Here is a 14,991-nt window from a genome sequence, read left to right as displayed (position 1 = left end):
CATCTCCTGCCCGACTCGCACCCGGCGCACGCGCTGCTCTCCGCCGCGCATGCGCTGCTCTGCCCCGCCAGCGCCGTCGCGCAACACACACCCGTCCCCGAGACGGAGCCCACGCCCGCGCACATCGACCTCACGGTGCTGCCCATCGAAGAAGTACTCATGCCCGCTGAAGACGTGAGCGATCTTAAAGACGTCGTCGAAGCGATCAACCGCCTCTGCGAGACTATGAAGGCGTCGGACTACGACGACGAGGACATGTATGAAGACTGCGGGCCGGCGGATGAGCCGGCGGACGAGCCGGTCGCGGCGCCCGCGTACGTGGAGTGCTCGCCGGAGCTGGTGAGCCCCGAGCAGGTGACGGTGCGTTCGGTGGAGACGTACCGAGCGGAGCGCTGGAGCGAGGACGCCGACCACGCCGCCGCGGTGTGCGAGCCGCCCAGCGAGATGTACTACACCGCCTCCTCGGAGGTGTCGCTCCTCTCCGACCTGGACTTGCCCGAGCGGGGGCACGAGGAGGACGAGCGGGAGGAGAAGAAGGAGTGCGTGATGGCGGGACACGTGGCCGCCATGCGCGAGCGGTTCGAGAGTATGACGCGCACGAACACGCCGTGTCCGGACCTCATGCGGTCGTCGTCGCCGTCGCTGGACGTGTTCCGGAACATCACGCCCTCGCCCGACCGGCTGGGGTGATCGGGATGCCGATGTTCATATAACCTGTTCCACTAACCAGTATTCCTTTGGTATTGTGCAGTCTAGTCGCGTCCAACATTTGTAATAGAACGAACGTCGACGCGTTCGCTTGGTCCGGTTGTGATTCATTTCGAGCAGATTACAACACAAAACAGTTACATATCTTAAAATATTGGTTGTTTAGTTTTAGAATAGAATAATTTTCTAAGCGCAAAGTCTGTTATGCCGGCCAATTGGAGCCAAACAGTATTCAATAGACATGCAAAATTACATTCTGGACGTATGGAGAAGTATTTATTGTGATCAGGGAAAGCTCAAATTTTGTAGTTTCGTAACTGGGTATTTGATCCGGCGGCGAGTTCACGAATATACTTAATAACAGTCTATTATATCGTCAGACCAAGTAGATATTAACGGCTTAGTTTAGTGTATACTTACAGACTACTATCGATTAAACTTAACTGATATAAATATTACGAATTCATATAAGAAGTGTTTGCATTTTACATTGTGTTTTTTCAATGTTGCCATAAATAGCTAAATAAGTAATGTTAGGTGTTGTCAAGTTATTTTTATAAAAATTTTCTGTTCTTGATACTTGCCTGTTGTGTTGTTTACCAAAAGATTTTAATTGGGTTGAAACGAAACGTATTATGGTGATACTAGTTAATGCAATAATTTTTGTAATTTATAAGCCTGTTATAACGTTTGTATGTAATCCGTGTACTATTAGGGTTTGGTATTAATATTTCCTCTAACGAGTCTAGTGTTTAGTTGTCGTATTATCGTGTTACGTGTACAGACAAGACTTATTATTGTAATTCAATATACGGCTTTATTGATACACAAGTTGTTTTATATACACTGAAGGCTACACACACGTACATATGAAGTATACAGGGTGTATATGACATCGCAATAAATGAAACCACGTCAAGTTGCATTCCCTTAAGCTTTTATAAGTGTTCATCTAATAAAAAAACATATATTTAATGGCTCATTTTGACTATTGGTGAATTATGACTGAATGATGAGCGACGAATACACCCGAATGAGCTGTTTACACTAAATTAAAGTATTGATAATCTACACACATAAACACCTCATGTGAATTCATAAAAAAAAATATTTTCGGATTTTTAAAACATGCTGTATATTTAAAGCGATACATTTACTTGCGAATTTTCTAATTAACCATCAAATTATAGCAGGGGAGGTGTTTTGCTACTTCTGGTTTAATGAATTAAGGTAATTTTTGGTTTTCGGAATCATTTGAGGTAAAAGCAGATTTTATAGATTCAGTGGTAAGTCCATTAGGTTATTTGAGTATGCCGAAAGTATCCATATCATTAAAATTGCATTATGTCGGCTCATAACCGAAAACTCTATTAACCATGTTGTGACGTCACAAGCAAGTAACGTTATATTATTCCGTAAAATGTCAAATATATCAGAAATTACAATTCGGGAAAACTATTATTGCGATGAGTAATATTTTCCTATTTTGCAAGATACAAATATTTACAGAGTTAGAAACAGTTGTAGACTTGTGGCAAAAATGTGCTTGTGACGTCATACGTGTAGAATATGTTTTTTTTTTTAAAAAAAAAAATTTATGTTCTTGGTACATTTGTGATATTTTATTAATTTTTCTTTAAATACGGAAATGAGTAGATGCACGATAATTAGTGACTACCTTAAAATATATTAAATAATGGTTAAATGTAATTGTTTTTAAAGATGGTACATTTAGAAAAAGCTGATAAATACCCTCTTCCTTACTTAGTTTCCTTTTCAAAAATACTTTTTTCTAAACTGTTAAAACGCAATTGTATACTTGAGAGAGCACTTGTATAATCATGTCACGAATGATTTCATTTATAAGTCGAGTGTCATATACAGGGTGTTTGTTCTCCGCACCGTGTCACTAACAAGTACTCGTTTAGTGCAATGTTAGTATGAACAGCACGCGACATCACGCGGAGCAGGTCCGACAATCAAAAACATATATCCATGTCCAGAGCATTTATTGAGTAAAATAGTCAAAATTCTACAAGAGTAGGCAAACATCACAACTTCACGTGGAAATGCTTAAGAAAAAATCATCAAGGCATATAACATTAACGTCTCGCAATAATTCTTACACACATCGCTTAACACCAGATAATTACGAACCAAGTTCATCTACGTAAAACCGGCATCTTGTACGAGGAGGTCTGTAGTAACGGAGCGGCGGCCGGCGGGACAGGGGGCCGCCAATCCAACAACACTCGTTGTGACAGCCGTCGCCTGCGTCGCCTCGCAGGGAACTGCCGGCCCAGCCCCGTGGGGCGACGAGCGTCACCTGTCCCGTCGCGCGCTTACCTGCTGTCAGCTACTGGAGCCGACGCGGGCCCACACCGGCCCACACGAGCCCACACTATGCGACGAGCGCCTACCTTCGCTCGGCGACGCGGCTCCACGCCCAGGCGCGGCACGGCTATCGGTAGCGCGGCTGCATGACCGGCAGCCCCGGCACGCCGCCCGGGAACATGCCCATCTGCATCATGCCGCTCATGCCGCCCATGCCGCCCATTCCGCCCATGCCGCCCATGCCGCCGGGCAGCAGCATGCCTGTACATAAAGCGCGCGTTAGAGCCCAGCCGGCGCGCGCGTGCGCAAGCAACAGGGGACCGTCGGGTCCAACACACGGCGGAGCCGTTGTGACTGCTGAACAATCGCCTGTCGCCCGGACCTCGCCCGGACCACCACCCGCCGCGTCCCGGTGCCGTCCCGCGTCCCGGCGCCGTCCCGGGACGCGGCGGAGTGTGGCGACTGATGTAAGGTGCAGTATAAGCGAAGGAACACAGGTAGGTAGGATAAATAATTCACATGAAAAATCACACTTTCAAAATACTCGGCGATGTGGTAATCGTAATCCGTAGTTCATGCATGTCTCAGTGTGATCCGAATGGTTGCTCGTAGAATCCAATTCAGCCAACGACTATTGAATCGTTCGTTCATGCACATTGTAAAGCGACAAAACTACTGTACGTAAATATAATATTAGTGTACCCACCCGTAAACCGACAAAAAGTCACATTTTATATGACACTACGAGAAAATCGAGACAGTAATAAGATAAGAGCTACTACAATAAGCAAATCCATTAAGGAATGTGAATAAAATTACCGCTTATTTTCATTCCGTTCCTCCGATAGTGCGGATGGCACATCAAAATCACAGTTAACTCGTTGTCGTATCGTGCCTACAGTACGCGAGGCGGCGCCGCGGTTAGTGGTATCGTGGTGTACAGTATACAGCATGTTACGTGTTACGAGGGAGCTGTGGCAAGCGGTTAGTGTGGACGGACCGTCGGGAGGGGGAGGGGGCGGGGCCTACCTGCGGCGCGAGCGTACAGTACAGGTCGCAGACGAGTCCGCCCGTGGAAAATAGAAAATAAAATTATATGCAAACAACTCACAGTTTTATTTCAACGATTCAAAACTGACATTTCACTCCATTTTCCACGCTAAAATGTCGCAGAAGTCAATTTACACTGTCTTGTGTGTCGTAAAATTAACTAGCAAAATAATCATATACCAATTGTCAAATCTTAAAACTACAACTATCGTCAAAACAATATTATCACTAAAGGAAAACCACCCAGTCTATATTAATAACTTAACTCAATTAAATGCGTTATGCACTAGACTGTTACATGGCTACATTCAAGTATTGTGATCTGTGACTATGGCAATAGATATGTTATAAAAATATGGACGACTATACTTCATCGGAATGCGTCAATACACCAGTCTTAAACTCTTACATTGGAAAGATAATACTGTCTTTGGTTTCTACGTTGTACAAAACTTCAATGTGTCAACATTCAAACTTTGGACCATAGTAACATCAAAAATACATTTACAAATACATTACGTTTAGTGTTCAATGTGCAACAATTATGTTAACGAGAGATATACTTAAACCTAACCTATTTGATATGCCCTATTATATCATAGATGTATTATCAGGGAATCTCTGAAAGGACACCAATGGTTAAAAACATGGAATAAAGGGCCAATCATCGGTATGACATGTTTCATTTGACCTGAGCTGAGTGGTTGAACTTCTATACAGCCGTGTGAAGTTAGCTGTTTAAAGTAAAATACACGGTTGTATTTAAGTTCTCCAGCTTGTTGTGAAGTTTGGCGCATTTCGAGGCATTTTGCGAGACATCTTAGTAAAACAAGGAGACCTGTTGACGTGCAAAAACGCGGCATAATTTTAGTGATGTTATAATTTGAGCCGATTTTATGTAGTAACAAATATTGCGGTACAGAATATTTTTTTATCGAATTCAATACAATACAGGATGCTTATTCATTAGGTAGAAATATTCAATTAAAATCACCCATGAATTATGATGATACCTATGAGAATGAATAGTAATAATAATTGTTTTTTCTTTTTGTCATCTACAGATGGTTATATAATGTATTAGCTAAGATGTGCTAGCAACCACATTATCACTTTGTTTTGAACCCTTTCATGAATTACATGTTATGACATAATTGAAAAAAATATTTTTATTATATGTAAAATTTTTCCTTCATGTCCTTAAAATATTCGTACTTGTTAAATAAGCACCCTGTATACTCAAATTTGTTGTTCACTCAAAGTTTGTGCACTTAATTAGCTTAGAGATTTAGAGGAAGTAACAATTAAAAACATTTATATAAACAAATAAGGAGTTGTGGTCACATTCTTAATGTATTGTAAATCTAAATTACAACAATTTGTTATTTTTTATATTAATATTATTTTATATATGATATTTAATTTTATTAAATAGTAGGTAAATAATTAGCCATGGCTTATGTTACTATATAAATATCAAGTCTTTTTCACTAGACATAGATAAATATCTATCCTATATCCTGATCTTAACGTCGCGTTTTCACTCGTCAACGGACAAACAATTAGTAACTTCTAAAATCTTATATTAAAACATGTAAAGAGATAACCTATAAAAGTCAGAATTTTCAAACACTTCAAATATATGCCATAAAAACTTGAAAGTACATCTCGCAAAACGCCAACACCGTAGACTCCCTAGCGGTACTCTGCGTAGTAGTAGTGTCCGGGATACTGACCGGGCTGCAGCGGGCGCACGAGGTTGAACTGCGGCATGACGGGCAGCATGCCCACCACCGGGTGCGGCATGGACACGGGCACGGGCACGCGCACGCCCGGCACGCCGCCCAGCACGCCCGCCACGCCCACCACGCCCGGCAGCACGGGCCGCCGCAGCGCCTGCTGCCGCGCCGCCGCCACCGCCGCCGACATGTGCGCCGCCACCTGCGCCATGCACTAACTCTCACTCCACCACGCTCACGCGCTGCGAGGCCGCGCACGCTGCGTGCGGGCACATACACTCACTATATTATGTGGTTTCCCACCCTTCTGCGAGAAACACTGTGTGACTTGAGAAGCACCCAAACTCGATAATTAAAGCATGAACTTTTAAAAAATACTATAGCTAAATATATAATAATAAAAATATCAGCCCACTGCAGAGCACGGGCCTCCTCTACTACTGAGAGGGATTAGGCCTTAGTCCACCACGCTGGCCTAGTACAGATTGGTAGACTTCACACACGTTCGAAATTCCTATAGAGAACTTCTCAGATGTGCAGGTTTCCTCACGATGTTTTCCTTCACCGTTAAAGTGAACGATAAATTCACAAAGAATACACACATGATTTTTTAGAAAAATCAGGTGTGTGCTCTTGGGATTTGAGCCTGCGGACATTCGTCTCGGCAGACCATTCCACACCTAACTAGGCTATCGTCGCTTATTAAATATATAGTTCATGAATTATTTAAAACATCACTTAAATTGTTGACTTGTGGTCTGAACTTTTCAATTTTCAATATTTTCTTCATAAATAAGATCCAATTAACAAACCACAAGTACAAACTATACTTGATAATAAGTATCGCATTACGGATATGCGACCACACAAATGATACTACATCAAGTTATATATAATAATGAACACTAGAAGGTGCACAAGTTTTCTTGAAATTGGTGGCTAAAAATTGTTTTCACCATGATACATTTATACATAGATAGGACAGCACTAGGAGGCATGTCATACAGCCATAAATAATATCAACCCTGTATTATACATTGCCCCATTGCTGGGCATCGGCCTCCTTTACTACTGAAAGGGATTGGGCCTTAATCCAACACATTGGCCTAGTATGCATTAGTAGACTTCACATATCCTCAAACTTCTAAGGTATGAAGGTTTCCTCATGATGTTTTCCTTCAGCGTTAAAGCAAGCAATAACTCACAAAAATAAACTCATAATTTTGGAAAAATCAGAGGAGTATGCCCATATCATGTTATATACATTATACCATTGTCATAGCTTTATAACAAAGTAATTCCTAAATCAAACTGTATATTCTTAATATACCTATACTATATATATGTATTGAACTAAATTACCCACACCCATAATATCAGTGACAATACTAACTTCTGCCTGACTAGTGCTTGGCGTGATGATGGTGGACACAGGCGGTGGTTGCGAAGCGGGCGCATCAGGCTTCGGCTTCGGTCGGTACTTCGGCCCTCGAGCCCGAATCTCCTCTAGGGACACGTCTTCGGGCGGATGCACGATCTTCGAGCCCGCCCCGGTGGCCGTCACCAACGGACACGCGTTCACAGCGGGAGGTTTAACTTCACCATTCTCTTTGGGGTCTATACTGCTTGAGGGCGTTGAGGTCGTCGGCGGTGCACTTATTGTTGCATTACTGGAAATAATGTTTTTTTTTTAGTAGTACATACATATGTATATCGACGCTAGAAAGCATAAACGCTGTAACCCTGAAAGTATGAACTTTACACCAGAGCCAAAAAACTTTTGAAATTTTAGAAAAAAAATCATAACTCGTGAACCGTTACACCTACAAGCTTGCGGTTTTTAGCAAAGTTGTGCAGTTTGTGCTCAGCTATAATATGGTCATTAGCTATTTCATCTAAAGTTCCCTGGACAAGATTAAATATGGGTTACAGCAAATATAACTTTTTTTTGAGACCTTGAAAACGCTGTAACCATATTAGACAAAGTATGAAAGATTCATTTTGTCACGTTTTTTGGGAAAGCAAAAACGTTGTAATTAGCATACTCTCTATTTTAAAATGCTGTAAGCAATGGAACAGACTATACTTAAACGTCAATAAAATGCTGTAACTATGGTAGAAGTTGAAATAAAAGACTTTTAAAAAGTTAAAAACTAATATTTTTATTAGGAACTCTCTTTTTGACTACAAAATTATTATATTAAATTAACTTTTATTACTCTACTGTATATTCCTTTGTAGAAATCTCTCTTACATTAAATGGTAAGCAATAAAAACAATCTAAAAATATAAAAATGAGTAATCCTTTACTTTTATGATTCAACCTCTCATTGATGTTTAACTACTATATTATAGAATTTTTCTTTCTCATTAATCTTCTGAACATCTTTATTCCTTTTGAACAGCGTTCTTCGGAATCAGCTTCTTTTGCTTTGGAATCTTCGAAGAAATAACTTAAAAATGAAATTCTTAAAAAAAATCATAATCGAATCATAACAACTACCTTTAAAAGCTATTTAAGCAATATTAATAATTAAATAAAACAAATAATATAAATACAATTTATAAAATAAATGAAACAAATACAATAAATAAATAGGTAATAATAATTGTTTTCTTCAACTAAATATTATAGAGAAAATTAACTGGTCAATATTTCCTTATCATAGTACGTTCGATTATTGAGGATCTTTTGTTTCTTCAGAAACATTATTGTTATTATAAGGTATTGACGATGAGTATGGAGCTGGTGCCGTAAAAGAAAACTCGGTACCTTTTTGGTTCCAACGTTTTCTTTTTGGAAATTTCGACCTTCAGAATAAGCCCCGTGGACGGCTGGAAACGAAAGTGAATACTGAGGAATTAAAAGTTATTATGGAAGCGGATCCATCGCAAACCACTTTAGAGATAGCTGCAGGGTTAGGTGTGAGCGATAAAAGTATTTTAATCCTTTTGAAGCAAATCAGGAAAGCAAAATAGCTTTAAAGGTACCTCATAGATTGAGTAATTCAAACCAGCAAAATCGAAGATTAGTTTTGAGTGTTTGGTGGACTAGTGCTGGTGTCGTTCACTAACGCTTTCTAAAATCTGGCCAAACGACTATGGCAGATATCTATTATCAGCAACTGATAACCATGATGGGCAAACTAGCTGCCAAAAGGAGGCTAGTCAATCGCTGTAGGCCACTGCTGCTTCAGGACAAGGCTAGACCACACACTGCACAACAGACAGCCACTAAACTAGAGGAGTTGCAATTTAAATATCTGCGACATCCGCCGTACTCTCTCCGGACCTTGCTCCAACAATTATCATTTTTTCAGTAAATTCAATAACTTTTACAAGGAATAAAATTCGACTCCGATGTGGCATTCCAAACCGCCTCCAGAAAGTTTATTGATTCTCGCCCCCATGTTTTTTTTAAGTAAAGAGATCAATGAACTCCCTACAAATAGTAAAAATGCATAGATAACAATGGCACATACTTTGATTAATTAATTATATTTTAAAAAAAATCCAGTATGTATTTTTCCCATACAAAATGCCAATTTCTCATGTCAAAACCTAGAATTAAGAATTTCTATCAATTTTCCGTTTATTTCTTTATAGATTTTTTCACTGAGAATCGTGATTTTTTTATTATTTTAATTTTCAGTTTCATCTGTCATAACATCATTATTTGAGATGGAATTACACTCTAGTATTAAATATTTTCGCCATATACGACGTTCAAACGACATCTCAAATCAAATTACTAAATATATTATTTAATTAAGTAATTTTAACATTTATTCTTAAAATTAAAAAAAAAATCTCAGGACGTTTTTATTATAACTCACAGACTTATTTTATCTACTGCTTTTGCTTATCAAAATTACAAAATTTTAGTCGATGTCAATTAAGAGATATTCAAGATCTCAAGAAATGCTTCAAAATTGTATTACTAAAATTAATATTGCTCCTACATTTTACATAACGATAGTAGTTAGGTTATAATTTACCTATTACAGTAAATCATAATAAAAGGAAACATTGGACAATGGTTAATTAGTGTATAATCAATAAAAAAAAATATGAATGTAATTAAAAACTTATCGTTAAAAGAGCGCCCAATTGGCGGAAAGCTCCAACTTACAGCAAACACAACACTGCACGACACGAAGCGACTAAGACGTTTCGTCGGCTGCAAAAAGATGCCACGCGACTGTATTAACGCAGTAATTCAAATGTTTTCAAACGATCGATACGGTACGGATCGTATTTTCAAACGATGTAAAAGGATTTAAATTAGTAATCTCCTCATGTCACATACCATGTAAACGTTGTAACCTTTAGAGTGTATATTATTTACATACCGTATAAACGTTGTAACCTGAGTGTGTCTAAAAATATTGTCCCGTATTAACGTAGTAACCATGGTCACACTTTAGATTACAACCGATCAAATGGTGTAAGTACCTTTACTACAAAAAACACTAGTTTTTCGGTGGGTTACAGCAATATAAAGTCTGAGATATGTAAAAAAATCACCAAAATTTTACGCTGTGCAAAAATTTTTTTTCATCCTAGAGCAACGAGCATGGGTTCATTCGACGCAGAAAAATTTCCTGATTCCAACGGTGTAAAAAACGTATTTTCGATATTTCAAGGGTTACAGCGTTTATGCTTTCCAGCGTCGATATATGCAGTATGAGACACCCATATTTCATTGGCTTTGTTTGACTCCATGTAAAGGAGAGCTATTGCTATTAAAAACAATTCAATTAAATATTTGTATGTAAGCACAAAAAAGTTTAAATATGCCATATTATACCAGCATGTAAGTAAATTACAATATGGTTAAATTATAAATAATTATGACATAGGGACATAAAACTGAGAATATACAACTTTATCTATGATTAAGGCCCAATTAAAACTTTATCAAGACTGTTAATTAGTTTTAAGTTACTGTAAATAGCACGATTATAATATATGGGTATAAATAATTAGAATATTGACAATCATAATAATTATCTTTAGCATGTGCAATGTCTAAAATCTTTTCAAATATATTTTAATATTCAAATATCAATTTAATAAATGAATAAACTTATTAATTGCACCAATAAGCGACATCTGTTTATTGTAATTGTCCTAGATTACAATGAACGAGTTATGAATATGTGGTACTCATAATTTGGCAATGTTTCAGTGCTGTGATGGATGCCAAAAGTATATGTTGTAGATAAAAAATGCATCCATTTTATATTTATATTTCATGGAAGATTTATATTGACTTACATGAATAAATACCATTCTTATAAAGTGTACATTCAATAATCATATTTTTTAACCAGCTCGAATAACTATTATAATAAAACCAAAAATCTATGTATGGATCAATATAATGATATAGACAATTTTATCACATATCTAGTTATAAGCTAAATTTGATTATAACATTACTTAAGTAGGCACACTGTTATTGTTCCCTCTAATGACAGACAGTCATGAACGAAATACGTCAATACTTGTTTATACATCCGACCCAATGAGCATCCAATAAAATAAACAGAATACGTACCTATATGCGGGGAAGGTGGGCTTGCTGGGCGTGGACGTGGGCACGCTAGCAGCAGGGAACAGCGGCCTCATGCCTGGCATCATCATCCTGTAATACGAACTGAATTTCCTTTCTCATCCACTTTTCTTTTCCAATAATCAATCTTATGTCTACTTAACCTATGATTCTAATTCGCTTGCTACGGTTTAATTGCTTTGATTAATAGTTAAATTATTACTGGATATTATTAGACATGTTCATATATTTTACTGTATTTCTGTAGTAATCACTTTACTTTTAGAAATCAAAAATAGATGACCTTATAGTTTTAAATTAATCATTCACATGAAGTCAGCTCAAGTCTAATGAAATGTAAATAAATACGAAACAAGAAGGATATGATATTTACCTAGGAGCCTGCATGAAAGGAGGCATCATGGGGTTCATGGCCATGGGCGGAGGGTACATCCCAGGAGGCACTGGCCCCATTGGGGTCGGCAGTATACCCTGCGTCACTGTTGAAGGCCCCGCGCCCAGCTGCATAAATAAAACATATCTGTCTCGTAACAATACACTAAGATGGTACAATATACCATATAATTTTAGTTTCTTATTAAAATTTAAATGAACTAGAATATCTAAGAACAAATTATAATCAATATTTTATATTACGTGTTACATCCTGCTATGCATAATATACACAGAAATCACAGCTGCATTCAAAAATTAAACAAACAGTTTATTGCAAATAGGTTGGTGCCTCAACAATGATTAGTAGACAGTTGACTATGCAAAATATGAATAGACATCAAATATGCTTAACTACAGTTACAAAATATACACAAAGATGCAAAAAAAAGTACCAGTTTCAAATCTCAGAGCCAATTTTACATAACAAACTAGACCATTGTGTTGTTGATGACACACATTTGCTGAGGCGCCAACATAGTTGGCTACGTTTGACTTATGTAGGCCTTGTTAAATGTAAGAAGATGATTAAAACAGCATCAGTGGGTGAAGAAGCACCACAGATACTGCATCACCTGGTACATGAATCAGATGGCATAGGCATGCCGGAGCCTACACCATCCTCTCGACCTAACCGGCAGAATCCACGGGAATAAGTCATTAATGTGGTGCCGGGCCTGTTGCAGGACCTAGCTCTTGCCTATCGGAGGCCAGATTCCGAGATTGTTTGAGTTTTCCTTCTCTGAAAGCGACGACAACTATGTGTAAAAATAGTCAACAGGAGCAGGTTGAGGTATTGAAGCCGCCTTTATAAAAGCTTGTTATTAATGTGGAAGGAATAATTTTAGTGGGACATCCTATAACTGTGTTTGACTACATGTTTGTAAATAACATATGGAAATGTTTAACTTACCAAGGCTGGTGTGGCTTTTTTCTTGGCAGCTGGCTCGTCATCTTCACTGTCCGAGCCTTTGCCTCCACCACCTATACATCATTATCATCATTCGATAGTACTTTAACATTCCGTAACACTTCGGAAACATAGATTAACAAACTACACACATACATAAAGGCTAGTGTGTCCCAAGCGTGAAATAATAAGAACAAAATAAAATGTACATACATTATCCACACTGGTAGGTTCGTAGACATTATGGATAAAAACATTTTTATACCTGATTTCTGTTTCTCATGTTCCTTCACATCTTCAGGAGGTATACCTTCCATACCATAAATTTCTATTTCTATATTTGACCTATTCGGTAATGAATTTGGTACTTTATCTATTGCTTCTTTGTGAACCTGCAAACAAAAATAAATTATCAATGTTTATGGTTTTCAATGACACATGAGAAATTTATATCCTAATTAGAATGCCAGCGGATACTAAAATTGTGCAACATTATTTTTAAATTGAGAATATAATCATTATAGTTAATCTTATATTTTCAAGCAACTTATTAAAATGTGAATCTCACCAAGTGGAATAGTGGTAACATTTGTGTATTACTATTATGGGAGCAGAATTAGAGTAAGTCGCGCCAAAATAACTAAGATGAGAGTTAAAAAAAGGCCAGCGCGCCGGCCGTGGGCGGGCGGGGCGTTTGCCAAATCCGTATTACTGACGCACATACCTGCATGCAGTGTATTGACAGCCCGGGCCCCGTGTACAGTTTCTTGTGACAGATGTGACATTTGAAATGTTTCGCCTTTTGATGTTGGATCAGAATCTTTTCGTCGTCAAATTCGCGGTTGCAATACCTGTGTGCCGCTAAGGAAATCTATTTCCAGTAAAACTACGACTACGTGTTAAGTTTCCACCTGACCCACTTACGAAGGTCACAGCGTAAAGCTAAAATAAATTGCTTTAGAAAAGGATACCAGCACCAGGGTTTCGAAGCCTTCTTCTTTTTTCTTCCCATTGTGATATATAACAAGGATAAACTTAAACAAACACAATTAACAAACAATCTACAAATGTAAAGCTTATAATTAGTGATCACAGTTTAGTACAAAACAAAACAAGTTTAATTTATAACACGCAAAAGCCACGCCACTCACAAAGAGAAAAGTGATGCAAAATGGCGACGGGCACTGTGTTACCAGATACGAAAATAAAACATAATATATTGCTGATTGTGGAGACTACAAAAAAAATCATATGAAAACTTGCTATATTATATATTTTAATATAAAATATAGTAATGTTCCATTCATGGAATTTTTGATTGTTTATTATATTACTTATCTATTAATGGTTTTTAATGATTAATTTTAATATTTCTACTGGCAATGTTTTGTCTCACGCAAAGTAAGGTCTGTTTCACATTAATATTATTGATCAGTTCATTACCATTTATTTCTAACAACGCTTATAATAAAATACCCACATAGTTTATCAAGATTTAATTTGACAAAATTATAAGTATTTAAAAGATCATTGAGTACTTCCTATTTTAAATCTACTAATATATAATAATAATAATATCAGCCCTGTATTATATACTTGCCCACTGCTGAGCACGGGCCTCCTTTACTACTAAGAGGGATTAGGCCTTAGTCCACCACGCTGGCCTAGTGCGGATTGGTAGACTTCACACACTCTCGAAATTCCTATAGAGAACTTCTCAGGTATGCAGGTTTCCTCACGATGTTTTTCTTCACCGTTAAAGCAAACGATAATTCACAAAGAATACACACATAATTTTTTAGAAAAATCAGAGGTGTGTGTCCTTGGGATTTGAACCTGCGGACATTCGTCTCGGCAGTCCGTTCCACACCCAACTAGGCTATCGCTGCTTTTTTTTTACTAATATATACTTATATAATACTCAAAATGTCTCAAGCGGAACTGAAACCAAAAATAATTAATGTAATAATTGTGCGTGGCATTGCACTGTGCTTTTTACTTTGATACATTAGAAACACTTAGAGGCTCATAGCGCTCAATAATTACATAAGTTACAATGCTCTACATATGTACTGGAACACCAAAATGTTAGCACAATTAATAATTGGTGACACAAAAAACATACCGCGAATAAAATTGTTGATTTGTGACTCTTCGTTCAATCCATAGTAAGGGTATTATGGATTGAACGAAGAGTAATATAATTTAATGCACATAGACTAGTTTGCTTCTGAAAAGTG

The 14,991-nt window shown here is 37.9% G+C and overlaps 2 protein-coding genes across 4 annotated transcripts; one reads left to right on the top strand and one right to left on the bottom strand.

The window, feature by feature from the left end:
* The first annotated feature begins 110 nt into the window (after positions 1–110).
* LOC115442809 lies at positions 111–1,534 on the top strand. The gene has a single exon (XM_037438587.1). The coding sequence runs from the start codon at positions 160–162 to the stop codon at positions 688–690; it is 531 nt and encodes a 176-aa protein (XP_037294484.1). The 5' UTR covers positions 111–159; the 3' UTR covers positions 691–1,534.
* A 1,166-nt stretch (positions 1,535–2,700) lies between these two features.
* LOC115442808 (BUB3-interacting and GLEBS motif-containing protein ZNF207) lies at positions 2,701–13,962 on the bottom strand. 3 transcript variants are annotated; one of them, XM_030167977.2, is made up of 9 exons: positions 13,723–13,962; positions 13,476–13,602; positions 13,017–13,143; positions 12,755–12,825; positions 11,783–11,910; positions 11,395–11,481; positions 7,225–7,501; positions 5,829–6,045; positions 2,701–3,303 (listed from the first exon to the last, which is right to left on the bottom strand). In XM_030167977.2, the coding sequence occupies exons 1-9, from the start codon at positions 13,761–13,763 to the stop codon at positions 3,170–3,172; spliced, it is 1,209 nt and encodes a 402-aa protein (XP_030023837.1). In that variant the 5' UTR covers positions 13,764–13,962; the 3' UTR covers positions 2,701–3,169. The 3 variants fall into 3 exon arrangements, with proteins under 3 accessions (XP_030023837.1, XP_030023835.1, XP_030023836.1); XM_030167975.2 differs by having other exon boundaries at positions 11,395–11,493; positions 13,723–13,961; XM_030167976.2 differs by having other exon boundaries at positions 5,829–6,033; positions 11,395–11,493; positions 13,723–13,961.
* Positions 13,963–14,991: the final 1,029 nt, after the last annotated feature.

The sequence above is a fragment of the Manduca sexta genome, chromosome 14 (assembly GCF_014839805.1).
Source record: "Manduca sexta isolate Smith_Timp_Sample1 chromosome 14, JHU_Msex_v1.0, whole genome shotgun sequence".
Classification (NCBI taxonomy): domain Eukaryota; kingdom Metazoa; phylum Arthropoda; class Insecta; order Lepidoptera; family Sphingidae; genus Manduca; species Manduca sexta.
This window is presented reverse-complemented; position numbering and strand designations above follow the sequence as displayed.

Excerpts from the sequence above, each read along its gene's own strand:
- LOC115442809 (XM_037438587.1), top strand. The coding sequence starts at position 160 with ATGCCCGCTGAAGACGTGAGCGATCTTAAAGACGTCGTCGAAGCGATC.
- LOC115442808 (XM_030167975.2), bottom strand. The coding sequence starts at position 13,763 with ATGGGAAGAAAAAAGAAGAAGGCTTCGAAACCCTGGTGCTG. Across the intron at positions 12,826-13,016 it reads ACATGAGAAACAGAAATCAG|GTGGTGGAGGCAAAGGCTCG; the intron begins GTATAAAAATGT and ends AATGATGTATAG. Across the intron at positions 3,304-5,828 it reads CGTGCGCCCGCTGCAGCCCG|GCATGCTGCTGCCCGGCGGC; the intron begins GTCAGTATCCCG and ends CTTTATGTACAG.